Source organism: Chenopodium album, chromosome 4 (assembly GCF_948465745.1).
Source record: "Chenopodium album chromosome 4, dcCheAlbu1.1, whole genome shotgun sequence".
NCBI lineage: Eukaryota > Viridiplantae > Streptophyta > Magnoliopsida > Caryophyllales > Amaranthaceae > Chenopodium > Chenopodium album.
The window spans coordinates 48,404,711-48,426,752 of record NC_137837.1 but is presented as its reverse complement, the minus strand read 5'-3'; the positions used below and the strand labels follow the sequence as shown (position 1 = coordinate 48,426,752).

Sequence of the window (22,042 nt, the reverse complement as noted above, 5' to 3'; positions counted from 1 at the left end):
CCATAGTTTGTTTAGTTTATTACTTATACCAAAAATCCTATCCTATTTCTTAATTCGAATTTTTTTTTTAGGTCCAGCCAAAATAGGATTTTCTTTGTTTATTTCTATTTTATATATTATATATAATAATTATGAAATATTGAATATGAAAATATATTTTCTAGTAAAAAAAGAGTAAATAATATATATATTTCTTATATAATGAAAATTAAAATTGTTTTGTCTCCTTACTTGAAAGGATAATAAACAGACGTTCAGTTTGATCTATTTCTTTATCTCTCCATGAATTGTATGTTTAGAACAATAGGGACAGAATTTTCGCAATTCCAACCGACTAGGCGTATTGTGGCGATTCTTTTGGGTAATATATCTGGAAACGCCCCTTGATCCCTTATTAACACTCTTTCGAACACAACCAGTACATTCCAAAATAACCTTTACTCGGACATCTTTACCCTTAGCCATGAACCCCCTTTTAATATTTAATTCAAGCAACTTTTCTATTTTTCGTGAAGAAGGGAAAAATAGAAAAGTTGCTAAAATAGAAGTTGCTAACTAGAAATACAATTCGCAATTCGAAAGATTTTGTGGAAATCAATAGAGTAATAATAGTTAAGTAAAGAACTACACCGTAATCAAATTCAAAAGGGTTTCTAACTAGATATCTCTCTAATCATAGTATTTCATTTAAATATCGTGTAGAAAACTCTTAACATAACCTTAACCTAAATTTTGGGAAGGTTGAATCCACTTTTTTTCTTTACTAAACTAACCCTCTTTTTTTAGAATAAATAAAAAAGGGTAGGGATTATTCACAGGGAGTTGATTCTATCTCGAATCTTCGCTAAACCCTTTCCGTATTAATAACTAGAATGAAAAAAAGGGGAATGTCAACGCATCTGGAAAAAAACGATTGATTTCTATTAATATACCGGCTAAAGACCCAAACCATAAAGTACTTAGGACCGGTGCCACGGAAAGGTATGTTTTGAAATCTCGCATTGAAAATCCTCCTTTTTAATTTCTTTAATTGAAAAAATAAAGTAATACATATTGGATCTATGATCGGATGTATATATATATGATAGTTAAAGAATACTTGTCTTTGTACACAAAATGCCTAAGCTAAGTCAAATGAAAATTTCCAATAATAGAATTTAAAGAGATTTTTTTAAGAAAAAGAATAGCATGTCCCTTATCTACCGAACTGAGCATTCCTACAACATATTCTTTTTACTTTACGATAGGTTTTATTTAATATACAAATACTTTCTATTATACCTTAGTATGAGAAGAGGCCGAAAAGAAGAGGAAATAGCCGAGCAAAAAAAATTCTGTATTTTCTTTTTATGGAAAAAAGAATGTGGAAAACAAGGCAAGGATTCTTTACAATTACACTATAAAAACAAATTGAATTGAAAGGGATGTAGCGCAGCTTGGTAGCGCGTTTGTTTTGGGTACAAAATGTCACGGGTTCAAATCCTGTCATCCCTACCTAATTACTTTTACTCTGAGAAGTAAGGAGGAATTAATTGAAATTTTGATTAAAATCGAAGATACGTAATCTCTCTTTTTTTTATGATACTCTATATGGTAGATAATCTATGCATACAGGATGTAGATATAGTTTGGAGTTATAAAAAAAAAAAAACCATTCTTTCCAATCTTTCTTATCTATTGTGATAAGAAAGCGCTCTTAGTTCAGTTCGGTAGAACGTGGGTCTCCAAAACCCGATGTCGTAGGTTCAAATCCTACAGAGCGTGATTCCATTGTTGTTAAGTCAAGTTGAATTATAGAAATAGAAAAGAATTAGACTAAACTAAATGAACAGTAATCTAATCGAAAATTGACCTCCTGTTGATTTGAGAAAGGAGGAGGTCAATCAAAAAAAGATTTGTTAATTAATCAAAGATCCAACTGATCACCGCGTCTGTATTGTAAATATGCCGTCACAAATAATCCAGCCAAAGTAATAGGAATTAGACCTAAGACGATTCCAAATAGAAAAACTTCAATCATTTCAATTCGTTTGAAAAAAAAAAGAAAGGTAATATCTATCCCTAAATATGAATCTGAATTCCCCACGAATCTCAATAACCAAAAACTATCAATTGTCGCAGTAAAGAACTCTAAAATAGACAGAATCCTACAGTACAGAAAGATTTCTTGAGTTGTTTATTCAAGTAATTTTAAATAAGTCGTATCTTGCTTAGACCTATAAATAAAGCAGAGGTTATAGTTAATGCCGCTAGTAAAAAACCGAAATAACTAGTTAGAGTAGACATGAAGGGGCTAAAAAAAAAGATGTTCTTTTTATACATATATGTTTCTAAAGTACTTACCTAAGTTTCCATTTGGAAAGCGAATAAGAAAAAAAGAAATTCAAAGGATCAAAGAATAAGTTCAATTGAAAATTTTTGATTCATCAACTATTACATTTCTTTTTTACATTATAAATGCCACTAACAAAAAAAAAGTAAGGGCCGTAGAAAAAGAAAGAAATGACTCATTATTTGTGACATTTACACATCTCGTCATTTTGAATCAACGGATTTTTTTGGAAACCCTTGAAAAAACTAATCGAATATTAAACAAATAATAACTATGCCATGAAATTTTCTTCAAAAAAGTTATTTATTTGAATCGCTATAGAATATAAAAAAATGAAAAATAAATCGATTTATTTTGTCCAACTCGATTCTAAGACTAAGACTTGCTACTATCTTTGCCTTTATAGGTTCCACGTTTAATATTATTTAGTTATAAATAGAAACCCGCATTCTTGCAGTTAGGTCAAAAAAAACCTTTGGATTTAATGCAACAATGGATGTATTACAAAAATGCATTAAGTGAAATCAATTAATGAATCTTTTTTTTTCGACAATTGAGCACTTGTATATCTTCATTACTTGCCGGTTCTCGTCTTCTTCAATGGCATGGATTTCTTTGACAGGTTTAATGAGAGACGAGGGGTCAACCTTGTTTTCCTCATCAGAGATAGCCAAGGCGTGAGCGAGAGGTGCATTATCAATGCTTGGCTTCTTACTGGTAGGGGGCAATGACAACTTGTTGTTGTCGATTAAGTCTTGGATGGCTTCCTTAAGCTTCCAACAGTTTTCGGTGAGATGGCCCCTACCTTGGTGATACTTATAGTGTGCATTGGGGTTCCAATTAGCCGACCTCTTTTCGACTGGTGGGTCCCTAAATGGTACAATATGAGTTATAAGACCTTTTGCATTTAATCGATCAAATGCGGTGTCATATCTCATGCCAATAGGAGTAAAGTTTCTCCTAAATGGTTTCTTTTGTCCTTGATTGTTCATAGCAAGGACTTCTCCTAAATTAAAAGTACTAACGTTGTTTGAGTGGGTGGTTTTGGAAGAAGAAGGATTGTCGTTTTTCTTTCCTTTCCAGCCACTGTTGGAGTTATTGTTGGCAGCTTTTAACTTAGCCAGGTCGTCTTCAATATTGATCCCAATGTCGTAGACGGCCTTGAAGGTATGGAGATTATTTTGATACTTGAGATGCTTGGAATATTTTTCTTGAAGGTTCGTGATGAAAAACCTTACAAACTCTTTTTCACTTGGCACCTCGATCATCTTAGCTCAGGTTTCTCTCCATTTGTTAAAGAAAGAGGTGAAGCCTTCGTTCTCTTTCTGCTTGAGGATTTCAAGTTCTCTATGATCAGTCTCAACTTGAATGTTTCATTTGTATCTATCAACGAAAGCGTTTTCTATGGACTCCCAGGTAGAGGTCTTTTCTTTCTCGAGAGAAAAGAACCATTGTTGGCAAATAAGGGTTATCAGTTGCTCTGAATTTTGGGATGTCATTGGCATTGAACTTCTGCGGAAGCAGAGCTTTGTCCACCGAGACCCCTTGTGAAGTAAGCCCTTGAAACTTGTAGTTTCTAGAAAGCTTGCTTAGACTCTCTTGCATAAGGTCCATCTGTTGTTGCTTCACGGGATCATCGACCTTAAGTGTGAGGAGCTTAAGTGTTTCAGTCATGGTAACCAGTTGGTTCCTAAGCTCGTTGACTTCTTCTTGTGTAGCCATTATGGTCTTAGCTTTTCTCTTGCGAGCTATGGGTTTGTCGAAAATTTGGACTTGTACGAAGAGGTTGTCCTTGATTAATCGTCCTTCCTTTCTTGACCACGCGCTGTAATTTAAACCATTTTGCGTTTTAATTACTTGACTCAAATCGACTTGACTTTACGGTTTTTTAGAGAGGAGAAGATAAAATAAAATAAAAAAATGGGTGCATATTTTTGCCAAAAATAATGTACATATTTTTAGGGAACTAAGTATAGTTTTTTAAAATTGGAGGATTAATATCCGACTTACCCCCCTTAAAAAATGATGAAAAAAACGCGCATGCAAGACTCCCTTAGACATGGTCAAAGTGTGTGTATTGATGTGTGCGTTGAGTGTAAGTGACATGTTTGGACTCTTGTTTAAGACCATGGAACTTAGTGCCTAAACTCGATTAATGACTCAAACAAGTACTATTGACAGCGAAAAATAACCGAATTAATTAGCAAACTGATTAATTAGACACTAGGTGATGACTCGACCAATAATCCGAACTGTCGGCAAAACGACAGGACTGGCGTCACACTGTGTAGCTTGGCGCCAGACGACAGAGCTATCGCCAGGCGCCACACTCCACAGAGTGGCGCTACAGTCCCGACTTTGGCGCCAATGCTGGAGCTTCGATCTGGGACTGTTTTCGGTGTTATTAGTCAACAGGGGTATGCCTAAAGTCGTACTAGGTCAATTCTGATTAAAAAAAAGACTTTATTTGCTCAAATTAGTTAATTAATTAGGCAAAGTTCTTTTAGTCATTAATTTTATTTAATCTCAACACAAGTCAAACAAACGGTTAAGAAAACATAGAATATATGCACAACAAATAATGCACAATTAGTCAAGTAGGCACAATATGATGCAATGAGTTTGCAACCTAACCATGGCTCTAGTTCTCTAATGTTCGGGAGATGGTTTAGTCAAAGAGGGTCCATGGTTAATTGTCCTGATGCACCGCGCGGAAGTCTAACCGTGAAGGGTTGGCACGAGTGGATGGGACACCGCGAGTTTTAGAAAAAACTCGCTTCCATGGTTTGGTGCATTCAACAATCTCGGATGTACCCTTTGTTGCTCAGAGCATTCAATCAGGTAGATGGAGCATGAATTCCCAGAGGGTTATGTCCATATGTAGAACACATATGGGTTTCAAAAAAGTGAGAAAAAATTTAGTCAGGAAGAAGGATCGAGCAAACAATACAAAAAAATGGTCGAAATTAGAACGCATATTTCTAGCTCGGTATTGGATGAATTTGGCGCCAGCAAATAGAGACTGGCACCAGGTTTTAGCTGTAGCGCCTGGCGCCAATACTGGCGTCTGGCGCTATGGCTAAAATACTGGTGCCAATGCTCTGGCCCCTGGCGCTAATTCCTACATGCCTCAACAGCTTTCTGTGCTCGATAAAATTTTCCAGTTTCGCACGGTGTTATTTCGGTCCTAGTTGTGAAAGTTATTTCTCAAATTTCTTACGTGTGAAATCCTATGTTTTTAACTCATTACGGATGGTCTTTCCAATGAGATCTTTTTTATGCATATGACAATAATGTTAATCAAAATTACGCACATGAAATACTTAGAACGTTTCGAGTCTCATCCACTCATTCTAAATCATTGCCGAAACAAATTCAGGAATTAAAATAGAAATCCTCCTCAGTGGAGTCGCCAAAAACTGTAGGGAATAATTTCAAGCGTTAATCCCCTAGCTTGAACCCCACTGTGATCATACATTAAAGTACGGTGGCGTCCAAAAGGGAAGAAGATAGAGCAAAAGAGTCGCCAACAAGTTTTAGGAACTTGTAAACCGTTCACAGGGTGAAGGTTACACCCCTTAAAGATCCAAGAGATCGTCAACTCCATAAGGTCTTGAACCAAATAGGGTTCGGGGATGAAGGTACAAATTCAACCTAAAAGAGATTAACCTGCCCTAATAATAGGCCTCTACTTTATTCTGATCGTATTCATGTGCACTTTTTGACTAACATACAATCAATAGGTTTAACCTAAACCTGTTTAATCTATGTTGGTTGAATTTAATGCACAAACAAAACTATTATTGGCGATCACTTGAAATTATAATCAAAATTAACCCTAACAAGATTATTAATTATCTTATTAAGCGTGATTACAAGTACAAATTCCCTTTAAACATGCATAAAGGCGTGATCAAGCAATAACAATAAATGTCAAGCACCATAATAATCATAATAATTATAATAACAATTATAATCATAAAAATAATAATCATGTTAATAATAAAGCATAATAATAATAGCAAGATCCTAGGCATGATACTAACAAGATTAATAACAAACCCTAGCATGTCACTAAGCAATAAAAATCAAATCTTTAACCCTAACATGATACTAACAATCATAAATATTAGGAAGAACATCGGAAGCATAATACTTTTAATCATATTTGATATTAAATTTACCCTAGACATGATACTAGGAATCAAAATAACAACCTAAACATGATTTCTACATCATAACATAAATAAAAAACTATTAAAGCACTTACTTTGATGCCTTGTACCTCTTTCTAATAACAAAATACACATGTTAGTAACTTCAAGGAAAATAATAAAACAAAACAATTAAATTAAATAATTGAAATAAAGATTTAAGACCAAACCCTCAGAAATTAAACCTTTCATGTCTAGAACGAAGGCAACTTCGAATATGGCTAGGTGTTTCTAGATTTAATGAATGCGGAATTTTCTATGTAAAAAGCGAGTTTAGAAAAAGAGAGAGAGATTGTGAATGAGAAGAGAATGAGAGGGAATTGATGAATGAAAACTGGTTGTAGGTGAATATTCGTTAAAACTGGTGAATGAAAACGAAGTTTTTTACGACGTTATTTATAGAGAAAATCATCCAAAAAGATAAAATTATCAAAATAGAGTATGGCGCATGAAAAACAAGGTTGGCGCCAACACTGACCATTGGCGCCAGACGCTAACCTTGTTGCAGGCGCCAAGGCTAGCGCCAGGCGCTACAGCTAGCGTTTGGCGCTGACCTGGAAATTTACGCGTTTTCCTAAAATCAGATAAAAATTGCCGTACAGGAGGATAAAATCGTATTTCCCTCAAAAATGCTCTTTGATTTTAATTAAAACTCTGAAAAGTCAACAAAAGTTAATTTATCAATGCTAATTGAATTAGGAATGAAAAGAACCTTCTAAAAGAATCTAGAAGACTAAAACCATTCCTAATTGCATTAGGAATGATAAATCTATATTACGCGCTCCTCTAGATCATTTGGCCGCATATAAGGCTCAAACCGGGCCCAATTTAGCAATTTGGCCATAACTTCCTCAATATTCATCGAAATTGGGCTTATAATATATCGTTGGAAAGCTCTTTTCAAGCCCTATCCAACTACACCACTATTGGACACATATCATGGACCAACCAAACTGGATTGGTTGTTTTCTTAAAATAAGTTTCCAAAAACAGAGAGAAGAGAAAAGAAATTAAAACTATCTGCAACTCTAGACTTTCCACACTTTCACTTCATTCGATTATGATTCGATGCGAAAGGTACTCATCACTGGGTTTTGTTTTGGGGAGACACAAATGGGTGTCTACAATTTGACTTTCATTTTATTCGATTAGATTCGTTGAATGCATTTGACTTTTATTCGATTCTAAATGCTTTGTCCGAATGTGTTTTACTTTATTTGATGCAAAGCGCTTTGTTTGAATGTGTTTGAATTACATTTGTTTCAAAAAGCTTTATTTGAATGTGTTTGACTTTCATTTGATTCAATTATCTTCGTTGAATGCATTTGACTTTCATTCTATTCAAAAAGCTTTGTTTAAATCTGTTTGACTTTCATATTTTTCGAAAAGCTTTGTTTGAATGTGTTAAACTTTCATTTGATTCAAAAGCTTTGTTTTAATGTGTTTGACTATCATTTGATTCAAAAAGCTTTGTTTTAATGTGTTTGACTATCATTCGATTCAAAAATCTTTGTTTCAATGTGTTTGACTTTCATTTGATTAAAAAAGTTTTGTTTTAATTTGTTTGACTTTCATTTGACTCAAAAAAATTGTTTGAATGTGTTTGACTTTCATTTAATTCAAAAAGTTTTGTTTGAATGTGTTTGACTTTTATATAATTCAAAACGCTTAGTTTTAGTGTGTTTGACTTTCATTTGATTCATAAAGTTTTTTGAATATGTTTGACTTTTATTTGATTCAAAAAGATTTGTTTGAATGTGTTTGACTTTCAATTGATTAAAAAAGTTTTGTTTGAATGTGTTTGACTTTCATTTGATTCAAAAAGCTTTGTTTTAATATATTTGACTTTTATTTGTTTAAAAAAGCTTTGTTTGAATGTGTTTGTGTAGACACTCATTTGTGTCTCCCCAAAACCAAACTCAGTGATGAGTACCTTTCGCGTCGAATCATAATCGAATGAAGTGAAAGTGTGGAAAGTCTAATGTTGCGGTTAGTTTTGATTAAAAAATCTTTCTTTTCGTTTTCGAAAACCTGCTCTATTTTATGAAAATACCCAATCCAGTTTAGTTTTGTACATGACAAGGGTCCAATAATGGTTTATTTTGATGGGGCTCTAAAAGAGCTTTCCAACGATATATTATAAGCTCAATTCCGTTGAATAATGAGGAAGTTATGGCCAAAACACTAAACTGGGTCCGGTTTGGTTCTTATATGCAGCCCAATGATCTAGAGGAAGGCCTATTAGGAATTATCATTCCTAATGCAATTAGGATTGACTATAGTCTTCTAGAATCTTCAAGAAAGTTCTTTTAAATCCTATTGGGATTAGGATTAATAATGATGTTTTATGAGCTTTATTTGGAATAAAAGAAGTGTTTTAAATGAAAATACGATTTTATCCTTCGTACGGATTTTACGACTCGGTTTTATTGAAACATAGATTCGGCGTTGAAAACGCGTGGAAAACCTTCTGCATCGCCAAACAACAGGTTCGTCGCCTATCACCTGGCGACGAGCTCTGTTACTGACGACTAAAGAGTGTTTTATTCCTTTTCGAACTCTAATTCGTTTCTATCGATTTCGGACTATTTTCTTATAAATAGGGTCCCTAAACCTCCGTTTTTCAATAACAAGAATTCTCTAATTCTCCTCTCTCTCTAAGCTAAAGGTTATTCTCTCTCTCCCTTTTTCTAGCCTAGCCTTTTATAAACACAATTACTCATACATTAGCACTAGACACACCTAGCTAAGTTCGAATCCTTCTGATGGGTGTCATAAATGGCACTCATTTGATGAGCATTGAAGTCGTTTTTACCTTCTTTTCATAGTTTTATTTCTAAATAAATGTTTAGTTTTATGCTTTTTCTATCTGTACTACCTTTCCTCTCTTGTTTTGTGGCTTTTGTGCATTGTGATGGTTTTTCTAGTATTTTCTCCATTATTTGTTCTATTTTCGTTATTTTAGTTGCTTTTCCTTTATTTTAGCACTACCTGAAAAACCAAAATTGGCACCGGTTCAAAACCCCTCAATGCCACCGGTTTTGAATAGGTGCCAATGTGAGGGGTGCCAATTACTAGCATGAAAAGCCACCGGTTCAAACCGGTGGCAAAAATGGTTATTGGCACCGGTAACCAGTGCCAGCCCCATTTTTTTTTGCACCGGTTAACCGGTGCCAAAATGCCCAAAATATTATTATTTTTTTTATTTTTTTTAAATTTCAATCAATATAATCCAAAATTTACAATGTATAATAAAAAAAATTACAATCAATTACAACAGATAAATAAATAAAAAAATTACAGTATAAATAAAAAAAAATTACAATATACTCGTAAATAAAAAAATACAATATAAATAAAAAACAAACCCCATACACATCAAAATCAATATTTTTGCATCTTGGTTCTTCAATGTGAGATCTAAATCAATGAAATTGCACCAATTAATAAAAATAAAAATCGATTAAAATCAAATGTATTAAAATCGAATTGAAAAAAAAAACACAGAAATCGAAAAAAAAATCTAAATTGAAATGGAAAAAAAACCCAGAAATCGAAAAACCAAAAATAAAAATCGAAAAAAAAAATATTAGAATCGAAAAAAAAAACCAAAATTGAAATTGAAAAAAAATGAAAATAAGAAAAAAAAAACTAATTAAAATCGAGTTGAAATGTAATAAAAAAAAAAAACAAAAAAAAAACCCTAGAAGTCACGAAAATAAAATAGAATAAAAAAAACCCCAAAACCGCATGCATTAATACAAAATAATCGTTATTTTAACCGAAAATTAACCCAAAAATCGAAATTGAAATCGAAAAACAAGATCAAAATCGAAAAAAACACAATCAAAATTGAAATAAAAAAAAATCCAGAAATAAAAAATAAAAAATCGAAATCGAAAAAATAAACCCAGAAATCGAAATAAAAAAAATCCAAATCGAAAAAAAAACTATTAAAATCGAATTATAAAAAACCAGAAATCGAAAAAAAAATCAAAATCGAAATAAATTGAAATTGTGAAAAAACCCACAAATCGAAAACACCCAGAAATCGAAATAATTGAAATTGAAAAAAAGTTTAACTCGAAAAACCCAGTAAAAATTTGAAATCGTTAAAAAAAACCAAGAAATCGAAAAATAAAATCAAAATCGATTAAAAAAAACCCAGAACGGTGTTGCATGTTGTGGTCTTCAAATTGTTGGTGGTCTTCGAATGAAAGAAAGGAGAAGGAGATCCAGAAAGAGAAAGAGGAGATGGAGATCGGGGAGCAGGACGGAAAGAGGAGGAGAGGAGAGAGAAAGAGGAGGAGAGGAAAGGAGAGGAGGGAGAAAAAGGTGAGAAAAATTAGAGTTGGGGGGGTTTTTTAAATGGGGCTTTTATTTTTTAATAATCAAAAGAACCGGTTCACAAAGGCACCGGTTCAAACCGGTGGCATTTATGTTTTTGCCACCGGTTTGAAGTGAACCGGTGCCTTATATCCTGGTAAAGCTTCCCACCAATTTTTAAGGTCATTTTTGCCACCGGTTTGGATTGAACCAGTGGCAATTAGGGGGTGCCTTTTTGATATTTTCTACTAGTGTAGATTTTATAGATTTAGTTTTATTTTATTTTAGTTTTATATTATTTCATTTTCATTTTCTTTCCTTTATTTTCTTTTTATTTTATAATATTTTCTTTCTTTTATTCTTTTCATTTTCATTTTATTTCTTTTAATTTTGCTTGTTAATTTTGAGTTCATTTTACTTCATTTTCTCCTCGGTTTCATTTGTTTTTTGTAGGTGGATATTCCAAGTTTAACTCCTTGCGCTTGCAAAGCCGCGCTCTCAAGCCGGGCTCTCAAGCCGGCTAGTGTTGAACCCACAATCATGGTGTTGAGGGACTGCCTACTTTATTGTTCATCACGAGCATGCTGTGACGACGATGCTCGTGCCCACCGGCTACTCATCCTCACCTCAAGCAATTTCCCCTGTTCCCCAATTCACGAGCAGTAAACTTCAACAACAACCGGAATTAACAACAAAAATAGCTACCCATCACTCACCTCGAATCACCACCAGCCCACAATAATCTCTGCCACCCGAAACCACAAAGCAACCCCTACTTCACCGTTCACCAATTGCGACCATGCAAACACCGAGCTGCTGCCCTCTTCACACCACCAACTCATACCAAGCAGCAGTTTGCTGCCTCCCCTGCATCTCCAGCCACAACCACCATTTCCTCCCTGCTCCGCCAGGTCGTTTCCACCCACAACCAAGCAGCAGCCACCGCACAAATCAGTTGCTGCCCCTGCTCCACCGCGTAGCACCAATGGCAACTTCCAGCAGCAACTCCAATCGCACCTCATGCAAACAACTTCAATTCAGTCCCAAATCACCGCGGGCGCGCTCTCTTTAATCGCGGCCGCGCCAATCTGAGTTGATGATTTTAATGAAGACTATTGGCCTTGATTTGATGATCAAAGATAACTGATGGTGATGAGCAGCTTTGATGGTGCGTGATAGGGAATGTGAGGAGCATGGGATTATTTCGCAATTAAGAGCGCTGAAAATCGAAATCCACTGATTTCTTATTTTCTATTTTTTTTAATTTTTTTTTCCTATTTTCCTTTTACTTTCTTTTTCTTTTTCTTATTTATTTTATTTTAATTTCTTTTCTTTTCCTTTTATTTTATTTTATTTTCCCTTTTATTTTCTCTTAACCTTGTAATTATAAATACTCATTTTGGGTTAGAGAGAGAAACAATTAGAATTAGAATTAGAATTAGAATTCATTTTCTTAGATTAATTGAGAGCTTCTCTCTCTATTTTTAAGAGTAGATTTTAGAGACAGAAAGTGAGAAATTTCAATGATTATTTGAGAGGTTTAAGATTCAAGATGACTATTGTATTGAAGATCTCCATTATCAATCTATGAGGATTTCTCACTCTGTCTCCTCTTTATTGCTTTGTTTGATTTCATATTTGTTTGGTTTGATTTTGATGTTTAATTGTTATTGATTAGTGTAATTGTTCTTCATATTTTGATGATTCTTTATTTCTTTAGTTGTTTGTGACAAGATGATGATGTTTGAGTAGTTGTTTTGCTAGGGATAGGGTGAAACTTGTATGATTGATTGATTGTGCTTAATTTTGGGATTGTGTTGATTCATTGTAAAGATTAAAGTGATTAATGGAAGTTTGCATGTGTGTAATTCGATTAGGCCTTGAGAATTATGCTAGATTGCATTGTAGTTTCTAATGATATAGACCATTGATTTAGGAATTGCAATTGTCGATTGAGCTTGATTAGAGATAATCCTAGTTAGAGTCTCTCGTAGTTAGTGCTAGTTTGATCTCTAGGGGATAGCTTGTTGACTCTTTCGACCGAGGTTTCCATTAGACTTCACAACCATTGACTTGCATGTATTTCTGAGTTGTTACAATTGTCATGATTACTTGTTAATCCCCATTCCTAGTGTTTTATTTGTTTGATTCTTCGTTTTGTTAGTTGGTTAGTGTTTACCTTTAATCCTTAGACTTCGACCTAGCTTAGGCGCATAATCGAGAGCGCTTGAACATTACTGTTCCTTTGGGTTTGACCCTTGACTTGCTTTTATACTAGTATATAGGTTTGTTAAGTGTTTATAAATTTAGTTTGACCGAGCGACGATTAGTTTCAACGACCTAGTTCCACCCCTCGTGACCTTCGCCCTAGATGTGAAAGGTTTAATATTTCTGAGGGTATGGTCCCAAATCTCTATTTCAATTATTTAATTTAATCGTCTTGATTTATTATTTTCCTTGAAGTTACTAATGTGTGTATTTTGTTATTAGAAAGAGATACGAGGCATTGAAGTAAGTAATTTAATTGTCTAATTATTCTTTTGGTATAGAAATCATGCTTAGATTATTATTTTGATTCCTAAGATCATGTTAGGATGTTTTATTGCTTCCTAGTATCATGTTTAGGGTAATGAATAATTTTCTTATATCAATAATGATTTATATGATGCTTCCTATTTTCTTTCTTAATAGCATGTTAGTATCATGTTAGGGATAAAGCTTTGTTTTTTATTGTTTAGTGACATGATAGGATTTGTTATTAATCTTGTTAGTATCATGCCTAGGATCTTGCTATTTTTATTTTGCTTTAACATGATTGTTATTATGATGGTTATTATTTTAATTATGATTATGATTATTATGTTGCTTGATATATTTATTGTTATTGCTTGATCACACCTTTTATGCATGTTTAAAGGGAATTTGTACTTGTAATCACGCTTAATAAGATAATTAATAATCTTGTTTTAGGTTAATATGATTATAATTCAAGTGATCGCCAATAATAGATTTATTTGTGCATTAATATTCAACCAACATAGATAAAAAAGTTTAGGGTTAACCTAATGATTCCATGTTAGTCAGAAAGCGCACATGAATACGAATAGAATAAAGTAGAGGCCTATTTTATAGGGAGAGTTCTTTCTCCTTTAGATTGGATTCGTACCCTCATCCCCGAACACCAGTCATGGTTCCACACCTATTGGATTTGACGATCTCATGGATCATTAAAGGGTGTAATCTTCACCCTGTAAACGGTTTACAAGTTCATAAAATTTGTTGGCGACTCTTTTAATCTAGCTTCCTTCCCTTTGGACGCCACCATGCTTAAGTGTATGATCAAAGTGGGGATCAAGTTTGGGATAATGCTTGAAATATTCCCTACAGTTTTTGGCAATGATTTAGAATGAGTGGATGAGACTCGAAAAGTTCTAAGTATTTCATGTGCGTAATTTTTATTAACATTATTGTCATATGCATAAAAAAGGTTCACATTGGAAAGACCATCCATATAAGTCAAAAACATAGGATTTTTACACGTAGAAAATCTGAGAAATATCTTTCACAACAAGAATCAAAATAATACTACAAAAGCTGGAAAATTCTAAGAACACATAAAGCTGCTGAGGCATGTAGGAACTAGCGTCTAGAAAAAGCGTGCATCGCCTGAAAAAATGGCCCCGTTGCTTGGCGACAATTTTTTTCGTCTGGCGACGGAGTTATTTTCTGGCGACAAACTCTGTTGTCTGGCGCCGTGTTCTTCCAATACCGAGCCAGAACTCTGCCTTCTTGTTTTGACTGGTTCTAGCACTATTGGCTCGATTCTACTTCCTGATTGAGTTTTTTTTTTTTTTTTTTTTTTTCTGTTTTCTGAAACCCATATGTGTTCTACATATGGACATAACCCTCTGGAAATTCATGCTCCATCTACCCAATCGAACGCTCCTGAAAATGAAGGGTACATCCGAGAATGTTGAATTCACCAAACCATGGAAGCGAGTTTAACTCGCGGGGTCCCATCCACACGCGCCAACCCTACCAAAGATAAGGCTTCTGCACGGTGCATCTGGACTCATAATCATGGACCCTCTTTGACTAACTCATATCCTGAACTTTAGAGAACTAGAGCCATGGTAGGTTGTAAACTCATTGCATCATATTGTGCCTACTTCACTACTTGTGCATTATTTGTTGTACATACTCTATGTGTTTCTCCTAACCGTTTGTTTGACTTGTGATTAAGTCTAAATAAACTAATTAATGACTAAATGGATTTTGCCTAATTAATTAATTAATTAATTTGAGTAATTAAAGGCTAATAAATTAATCAAACTAACTTAGTACGACTTTAGGCCTTTCCCTTTAGAGTAAAAATACTAAAAACAGTCCAAGATTGATGTTCCGGTAATGGCGCAATAATTTGGGCTATGGCGCCAAACGTTGTTGTGCAACGCCGGGCGACAACCCTGCCGCCTAGCGCTGCACTGCAGGGTGCGGCGACAGTTCAGTTCTTTGCTCAAGTCATCACGACAAGTCTAATTAAATAGTTTATTAATTAGTTTGATCATTTTGTTAATGGCAGTAGCCTTATTTAGTCCTTAATTGAGTCTAAGCACTTAGTCTCATTGTCATAGACAAGAGTCAAAGCATGTCACTTGTACTCACAAATAAAGCAAACACTAATATGTATGTATACTTTGACCATGTCTAGAGGGTCTTGTATGCACGTGTTTTCCGTCATTTTTTTAGGGTGGTAAGTTAGATATTAATCCTCTAATTGAACCACACTTGTTTGAACCCACATACTTGATTCCCAAAAATATGCACCTTATTTTTGCCTATTTTTGCTTTTTTTTTCTTTTCATAAACCAATAAAGTCAAAAACAATTTGAGTCAAGTCATTAAAACAAATAAAACGGTTTAATTTACAGCCCGTGGTCAAGAAAGGAAGGGCGTTTAATCAAGGACAACCTCTTTATTCAAGTTTAAATTTTGATAAACTAGTTAGTTGGAAAAGAAAAGCTAAGAAGATAATGGCAAGTCAAGAAGAATTCAATGAACTTAAGAAGCAAATGGAAAGCGTTACTGAGGTGTTGAAGGCTTTAACCCTCCAAATCAATGACCCTGTGAAACAACAACAAATGGAGCTCATGCAAGAGAGCTTGAGCAAAATATCCAATGACTACAGATTCCAGGGCATCAGCTCGCAAGGGGTTTGGTGGATAAGGAGCTTCTTCCGAAGAAGTTCAATGCTAAAGACATCCCTAAGTTCAAGGCAACAGACAACCCTTATTTACACATAAGAGCTTTCGAGACAATAATGAACATTAAGGGGATTGATAGGAAAGTCTTTCATTCTTTGTTTTCTTTGTCTCTTGAAACCGTTTGTCAATAATGGTTATTTTCCTTGACAAAGAGAAAATCTCTACTTGGGAATCTATTGTAAACGCTTTCATTGATAGGTATAAATGTAATATTAAAGTTGAAACTGATCATAGAGAACTTGAAATACTTAAGCAAAAAGAGAATGAAGATTTCACTTCTTTCTTTAATAAATGGAGGGAAACTTTCGCTAAGATGATTGAGGTACCTAGTGAAAAGGAATCTGTGAGGATGTTCATTAAGAACCTCCAAGAAAAGTACTCCAAACATCTTAAGTATCAAAACAACTTGCATATCTAGCCGTCCATGACATTGGAATTAACATTGAAGACGACCTTTGCTAAATAAAAAGCTGCTAATAATAACTCTAATATTGGCTGGAAAGGTAAGAAGAACGACCCAAAACCACCCACTCAAACAATGTTAGCTCCTTTAATTTGAGTGAAGTCCTTACCATGAACAATCAAGGACAAAAGAAGCCATTTAGGAGGAACTTTACTCCTATTGGTATGAGTTATGACACCGCATTTGACCGATTACATGCAAAAGGTCTTATAACTCCCATTGGACCGTTTGGGGATCCACCCGTCGAAAAGAAGACGGCTAACTGGAATCCTAATGCACATTGCAAGTATCATCAAGGTAGGGCCATCTCACTAAGAACTGTTGGAAGCTTAAGGAAGCTATCCAAGACTTAATTGATAATAATAAACTACCATTGCCCCCTGTAAGCAAGAAGCAAAGTATCAATGATGCACCACTTTCTGATTCTTTGGCTATTTCTGATGAGAAAGACCATGGTGACCTCTTGGGGTGTTCAGATCCGGGTACCCGAATACCCGGATCTTTGGGTAGTTGATAAGTCGTCCCGTATCCCGTTCCGGATATTTTAGGTACCTGAATTATTCAGGACGAGACACTGTGATCGCGGGTGGAAGTAGATCGTTGGTCTACTAACCCTAACCAAATTTGAAATTTATAATACCTAAACTTACACTAAACTAGTTAGTGGCAAGGGTTGAACCACGAAGACTAAGTGTATCAATTTGTGCAAATTAGACTAGTAGTAAAGGTTGTGAGATAGAGAGAGATTAAACCAAACACTACTAAGAGCAAATAACTAAAACTAGGGAAAGTGGAATCCAATCACATCAATGCATTAAACAACATCATACAAATAGATGAAGATGACCTCGATTAGGAACATCAACACATTTAACTCACTCTCGCACAATTAAGCATATTAATTATCCTACTAAACTAATTCACTCTCGTGCAACTAGCCTAGCAAAGGTATGGAAGAATTTAGGGCTCTCAACCAACTCACTCTCGCACAAATTGATTGAAAGCACAATTAAGAGCATAGAATCGATTAGCTACAAAGATTCTAATCCATAAAAGCATCACCCATACACAATAATCAAGAAACAATTTCATACTAATCACAATTAATCATTCAATTTATTAATATAACCTTAATCCAATTCCCTAGAACAATACGTAAGCTAACATAATGAGGAAAGACATGGAAAACAAGGTAAAATAAGAATATAAATAAGATTAAACAAACAAACTAATTAATCTACTCAAATCAACAAACAAAAAGAAAAAACTAAGAATTAAGTAAAGAAATAAAGATGAGAGAAAGTTAGAAAATGCTCATTGAATAGAGGAGAAGAAGTTCCACAAAGTTGCTTCTTCAACCTCTCAAAAACTCCGTGGAAATCCAAGCTTTCTCTCTCTACAACTACTCCTAAACTAGAGAGAGAAAATACTAATCTAACCCTAAGAGAGAAAATACAAGAGGCTAAACTAATCTAATCTAGGTAAAATAAAATGTTGATTGAAAGTTATGAGAAAATAACCCCAAAGGGGGTATTTATAATACAAGTTAAATAAAATAAAATAAATAAAACTAATTAAAACTAAATTAAAAAACAAAACTAAAAAAAATAAAAGAAAAGAAAATGAAATGGAAAATAACCCCAAAACCCCCAAAATTCCAACCAAACCTACGAAAACAAACGGACCCCCCAAGTTTTTCCCCTTTTCGTGGCTGCTCTCTCTGATCATCATCATCCAACCATGATCTTCACCGTAAATCAGCATCATCATCATCTAGCATCAAATTGTGGCCGTCCGATTTTCATTAAAATCATGTGAAAAGCTCGTGATTGACCCACATTTGCGCGCCCGCACAGAAGTCGCGCACATGTCGCGCAAAGCTACTGCCTCAACTCTGATTTTTGACTCCAATTGCGCGCTTTCTGACAGGGCTGCGCGGCCGCGAATTGGCTGCTCTGGGTAGCTTCTTGATGCTAATTTGTAGTGTTGCTGTTGCGATTTTGCTGCGGATTTGCGAGTGGAAACAGGGGAAGGTGGCAGAGGTTGGTGTTGCTAGTTGCTGTGAGTTGCGTGGCTGATTGGAGGTGGTACGAGTAGGTGTTGTTGGTGGGCTGAGAGCTGCGTGAGATAGCAAGGGCTGCTAGTGGTTTAATTGGAGAGTGGTTTGGTGGTGATTTATGGCAGTTTTGTGTGAGGTAGCAGGGGATTGTGGTGAGGATTGCTGGCGGTTTTGCGTAAGGGAGCAGGGGATTGCGGTGGTGATTGCTGGCGGTTTTGCGTGAGGGAGAAGGAGATAATTGGTGGGTTGCTGTTGTAGATTGGTGGTTGCGGCGGCTGTGGAGGCTGAGATTGGTGGTGGTTGTGGGGTTGCGTGAGTCTTGATGTGGGAATGCGTGGTTTGTGGGTGATGTTGGTATTGTGAGTGATGTTGTGTTTGTGAGGTGAGGGAGCAGGGGAATTGACAATTTGTTGTTGTTGCAGAGTGTTGTTGGTGAATTGGGGAAGCAGGGGATTGTATGGTGTAGGATATGGTGTGGTGAGGTGAGGTGAAGGATAAGGGGCTAGCAAAATGAGCAGCTTGGAACAGCAGCTTGCTTAGTTCAATTTTGTGCCTCGAACCTCGAACCTTGAACTCGAATATGACTTTGAAACTTGATCAAGAATCCGAAAACACCTACAGCCAAAAACAAACACGAGGGTAGGATCGAGAACAAAATAAAAATAAAATAAAGATAAAATAAAGTAAAGTAAAATACTAAAACTAAAAGAAATTAAATAAAATCAAAAGAAAATAAATAAAATAAACTAAAGAAAACAAACTTGAAAATAAAAGAAAAATAAGAGGAAAACGAGAAGAAAAATATTAACAAGAATTTAGACTAAGAACATAAGAGAATAAGAAACATAAATAAATTACAAAATTAAACTAAAAACTACAAAATACTCAAATAAAAAGATAAAAGATGAGAATAAGCCAAATAATAGAAATAAAGGATAAAAAGAGTTAAATTATTGGAAAATAAGCTGGAAAACTATTCAATAAACACCCCTAAAAGTGACGTAAAAGTCACTTATCACACGGGTACCCGATTCTATTTCATTTATTTGTAATAAGTTTTTTAACCTAAAATTTGGAGATTTTTGTTGTTTTTATTTGTAAAAACCTGCTGAACATTTTTTCATAAAATCTGCTGTACTTTTTATCAAAAAAAAAAAACCTGCTGTAATTTTGTTAAAAATAACCTGTTGCAAGAATAACCTGCTGTATTTGTCAAATAAAAAGAATAACCTACTGTAAACCTGTAAGAATAACCTGCTGCAAAAATAACCTTCTGTAAAAATAACCTGCTGCAATTTTTTTATAAACTACAACTAAAAGTAAAAATAAAATAAAATAAAATAAAATAATCCAAATCAAACTATACTATAATTTTAAGGACATGAATACAAAGTTCGAGTCTTTAGTTACATAACTTCAAAACATATAAAGTACAAACAATGGCACATAGCCACACAACAAACAAACAAGATGAGCTTCAATTCATTCACTTGTGAGATCCGATATTTCAATTGTCTCATCAATAACAATCGTCGGTTGTTCTAAAACCAAGTCTTTCATTCTTACAAAACACAAATAATGCAATAAAATAATTACACATCACATATATTATATAAAGTAGTAAAATAAAGTAATATATGAAGTTACAAAATCACCTTCTTCTTCCATATTTTCTAACTCAAGCAAGCTTTCCTCTATAGTAATAGGGACATTGGAACTACGCATCCAATCTTGACCACAAACAAGAGCTTCTACCATTTTTGTGCTCAAAGAAGTGCAAAGGAATCTTGAACACGGCCTCTCGTGCTAAAAGCGGACTCTGTAGCAACGGAAGAAACCGGAATAGCAAGAATATCACGAGCCATAGTCATAAGGATTAGATATGTTTTTCCATGTGCACTTCACCGTAACAAAATATCAAAATCCTCATCACTTGGCCCTAGTTTGTCCCCTAAATACTTTTCTTACTCGGTTATTCCTTTGGAAGATGAATCATTCCCAATCTCCCTTAAGAAACTATCCATTTCACTTTGACTTTGACTTGTAGAGACAATATTTGAAGAAGATGACCCTACTTTTTGTGCATATCAATCATACAATGAATTTAATGTATCTTGAATACGTTATCAAAAAATATAGGAATTGCTAACATCATAATAATTTCGCACAATATCCTCCGTACACTTCATCTTAGTCCTAGGGTGAAGAACCAATGCATTGAACATCAAAATATTAATATTATGCACATTTTCCCAATACTTGTTAAATTTCGATTTCATTTGTGTTGCCATATTCTTAACTTCATCATTCGGGTCACTAGGATAATCATAAATGGTGTACCCAATATCATAAATCTCTTCCACAAAAGTATTTTCCTTCACATAACAGGATCTGAACAACTTCAAAGTAGCATTATAAAAAATTTCAAGAAAAGGCAAGAAACTTTGAATTTTATTCCAATCCTCATCATCGGGTCCATCCCCCATTGGTTGCTTCATAAGCTCTTTAGTGTAAGGAGTGAACTTTTTTTTCATATTCATAAAGGCTTTCCTAAATACTAATGCAGTCTTAAGCATCAAATAGGTGGAATTCCATCTTGTTTCAACATCTAAAAAAACAAGACCATTACAAGTGATGTTCTCTTCTTTAACATAAGACTTACAGTTTTGAAGCCTAGAATGAGAATACCTCACATATTTCACAGCAGCTCGAACTTTTAAAATAGAAACATTCACATCTTTTAAGCCATCTTTAACAACCAAATTCAAAATGTGTGTGGTACATCTCATATGCAAAAACTCAGAATTCAACACACACCCATCCCAATGATTGAAGATTTTTTTCAAATTTTTAATAGCCAAATCATATGAGCTAGTATTGTCAACCGTTACAGTAAAAAACCTCTTAAAATTCCTTTCTAACAAACATTTTTCAACAGATTTTCCAATAAGCTCCCCAGAATGACCAGCAACAGGACAAAAGTTAATGATTCTTTTATGCAAGTGCCAATCATCGTCAATAAAATGAGCAGTAAGACACATATATGACAATTTCTAACCCGAAGTCCATGTATCTGTGATAAGACATACACTAGAAGACAACTTGTTGAAATAATCCTTTAAATTTTTTCTTTGTTCAATAAAAAGACTATAACAATCCCTTGTAATGGTAGCACGTGAGGGAGGAACAAATTCAGAAATAGCAACCTTACAAAACTGATGAAAACCTTCACGTTCAACAAAGCAAAAGGCAACTCATATATAATCAACATCTTATTGTAGACACCTAAAAATGTCTCCCCAAAACCAAACCCGATGATGAACAGCCTTTCACCGCCATTATTGGTCGGGTTGAGTATTTAATTCTTTAAGTGCTTAGATCCAT

General features: G+C 34.5%; 1 protein-coding gene and 2 non-coding genes across 3 annotated transcripts; 2 read left to right on the top strand and 1 right to left on the bottom strand.

Annotated features, from left to right (window-relative positions):
* Positions 1-1,420: 1,420 nt before the first annotated feature.
* Positions 1,421-1,494, top strand: TRNAP-UGG (transfer RNA proline (anticodon UGG)). The gene has a single exon. It is a non-coding gene; the product is annotated as a tRNA-Pro (tRNA).
* A 196-nt stretch (positions 1,495-1,690) lies between these two features.
* On the top strand, positions 1,691-1,764 carry TRNAW-CCA (transfer RNA tryptophan (anticodon CCA)). Its single transcript has one exon. It is a non-coding gene; the product is annotated as a tRNA-Trp (tRNA).
* Positions 1,765-20,784: 19,020 nt separating this feature from the next.
* LOC145627899 (zinc finger BED domain-containing protein RICESLEEPER 2-like) lies at positions 20,785-21,699 on the bottom strand. The gene has a single exon (XM_081680241.1). It carries the CDS (start codon positions 21,697-21,699, stop codon positions 20,785-20,787), a length of 915 nt encoding a protein of 304 aa, XP_081536367.1.
* Between the last annotated feature and the right edge of the window lie 343 nt (positions 21,700-22,042).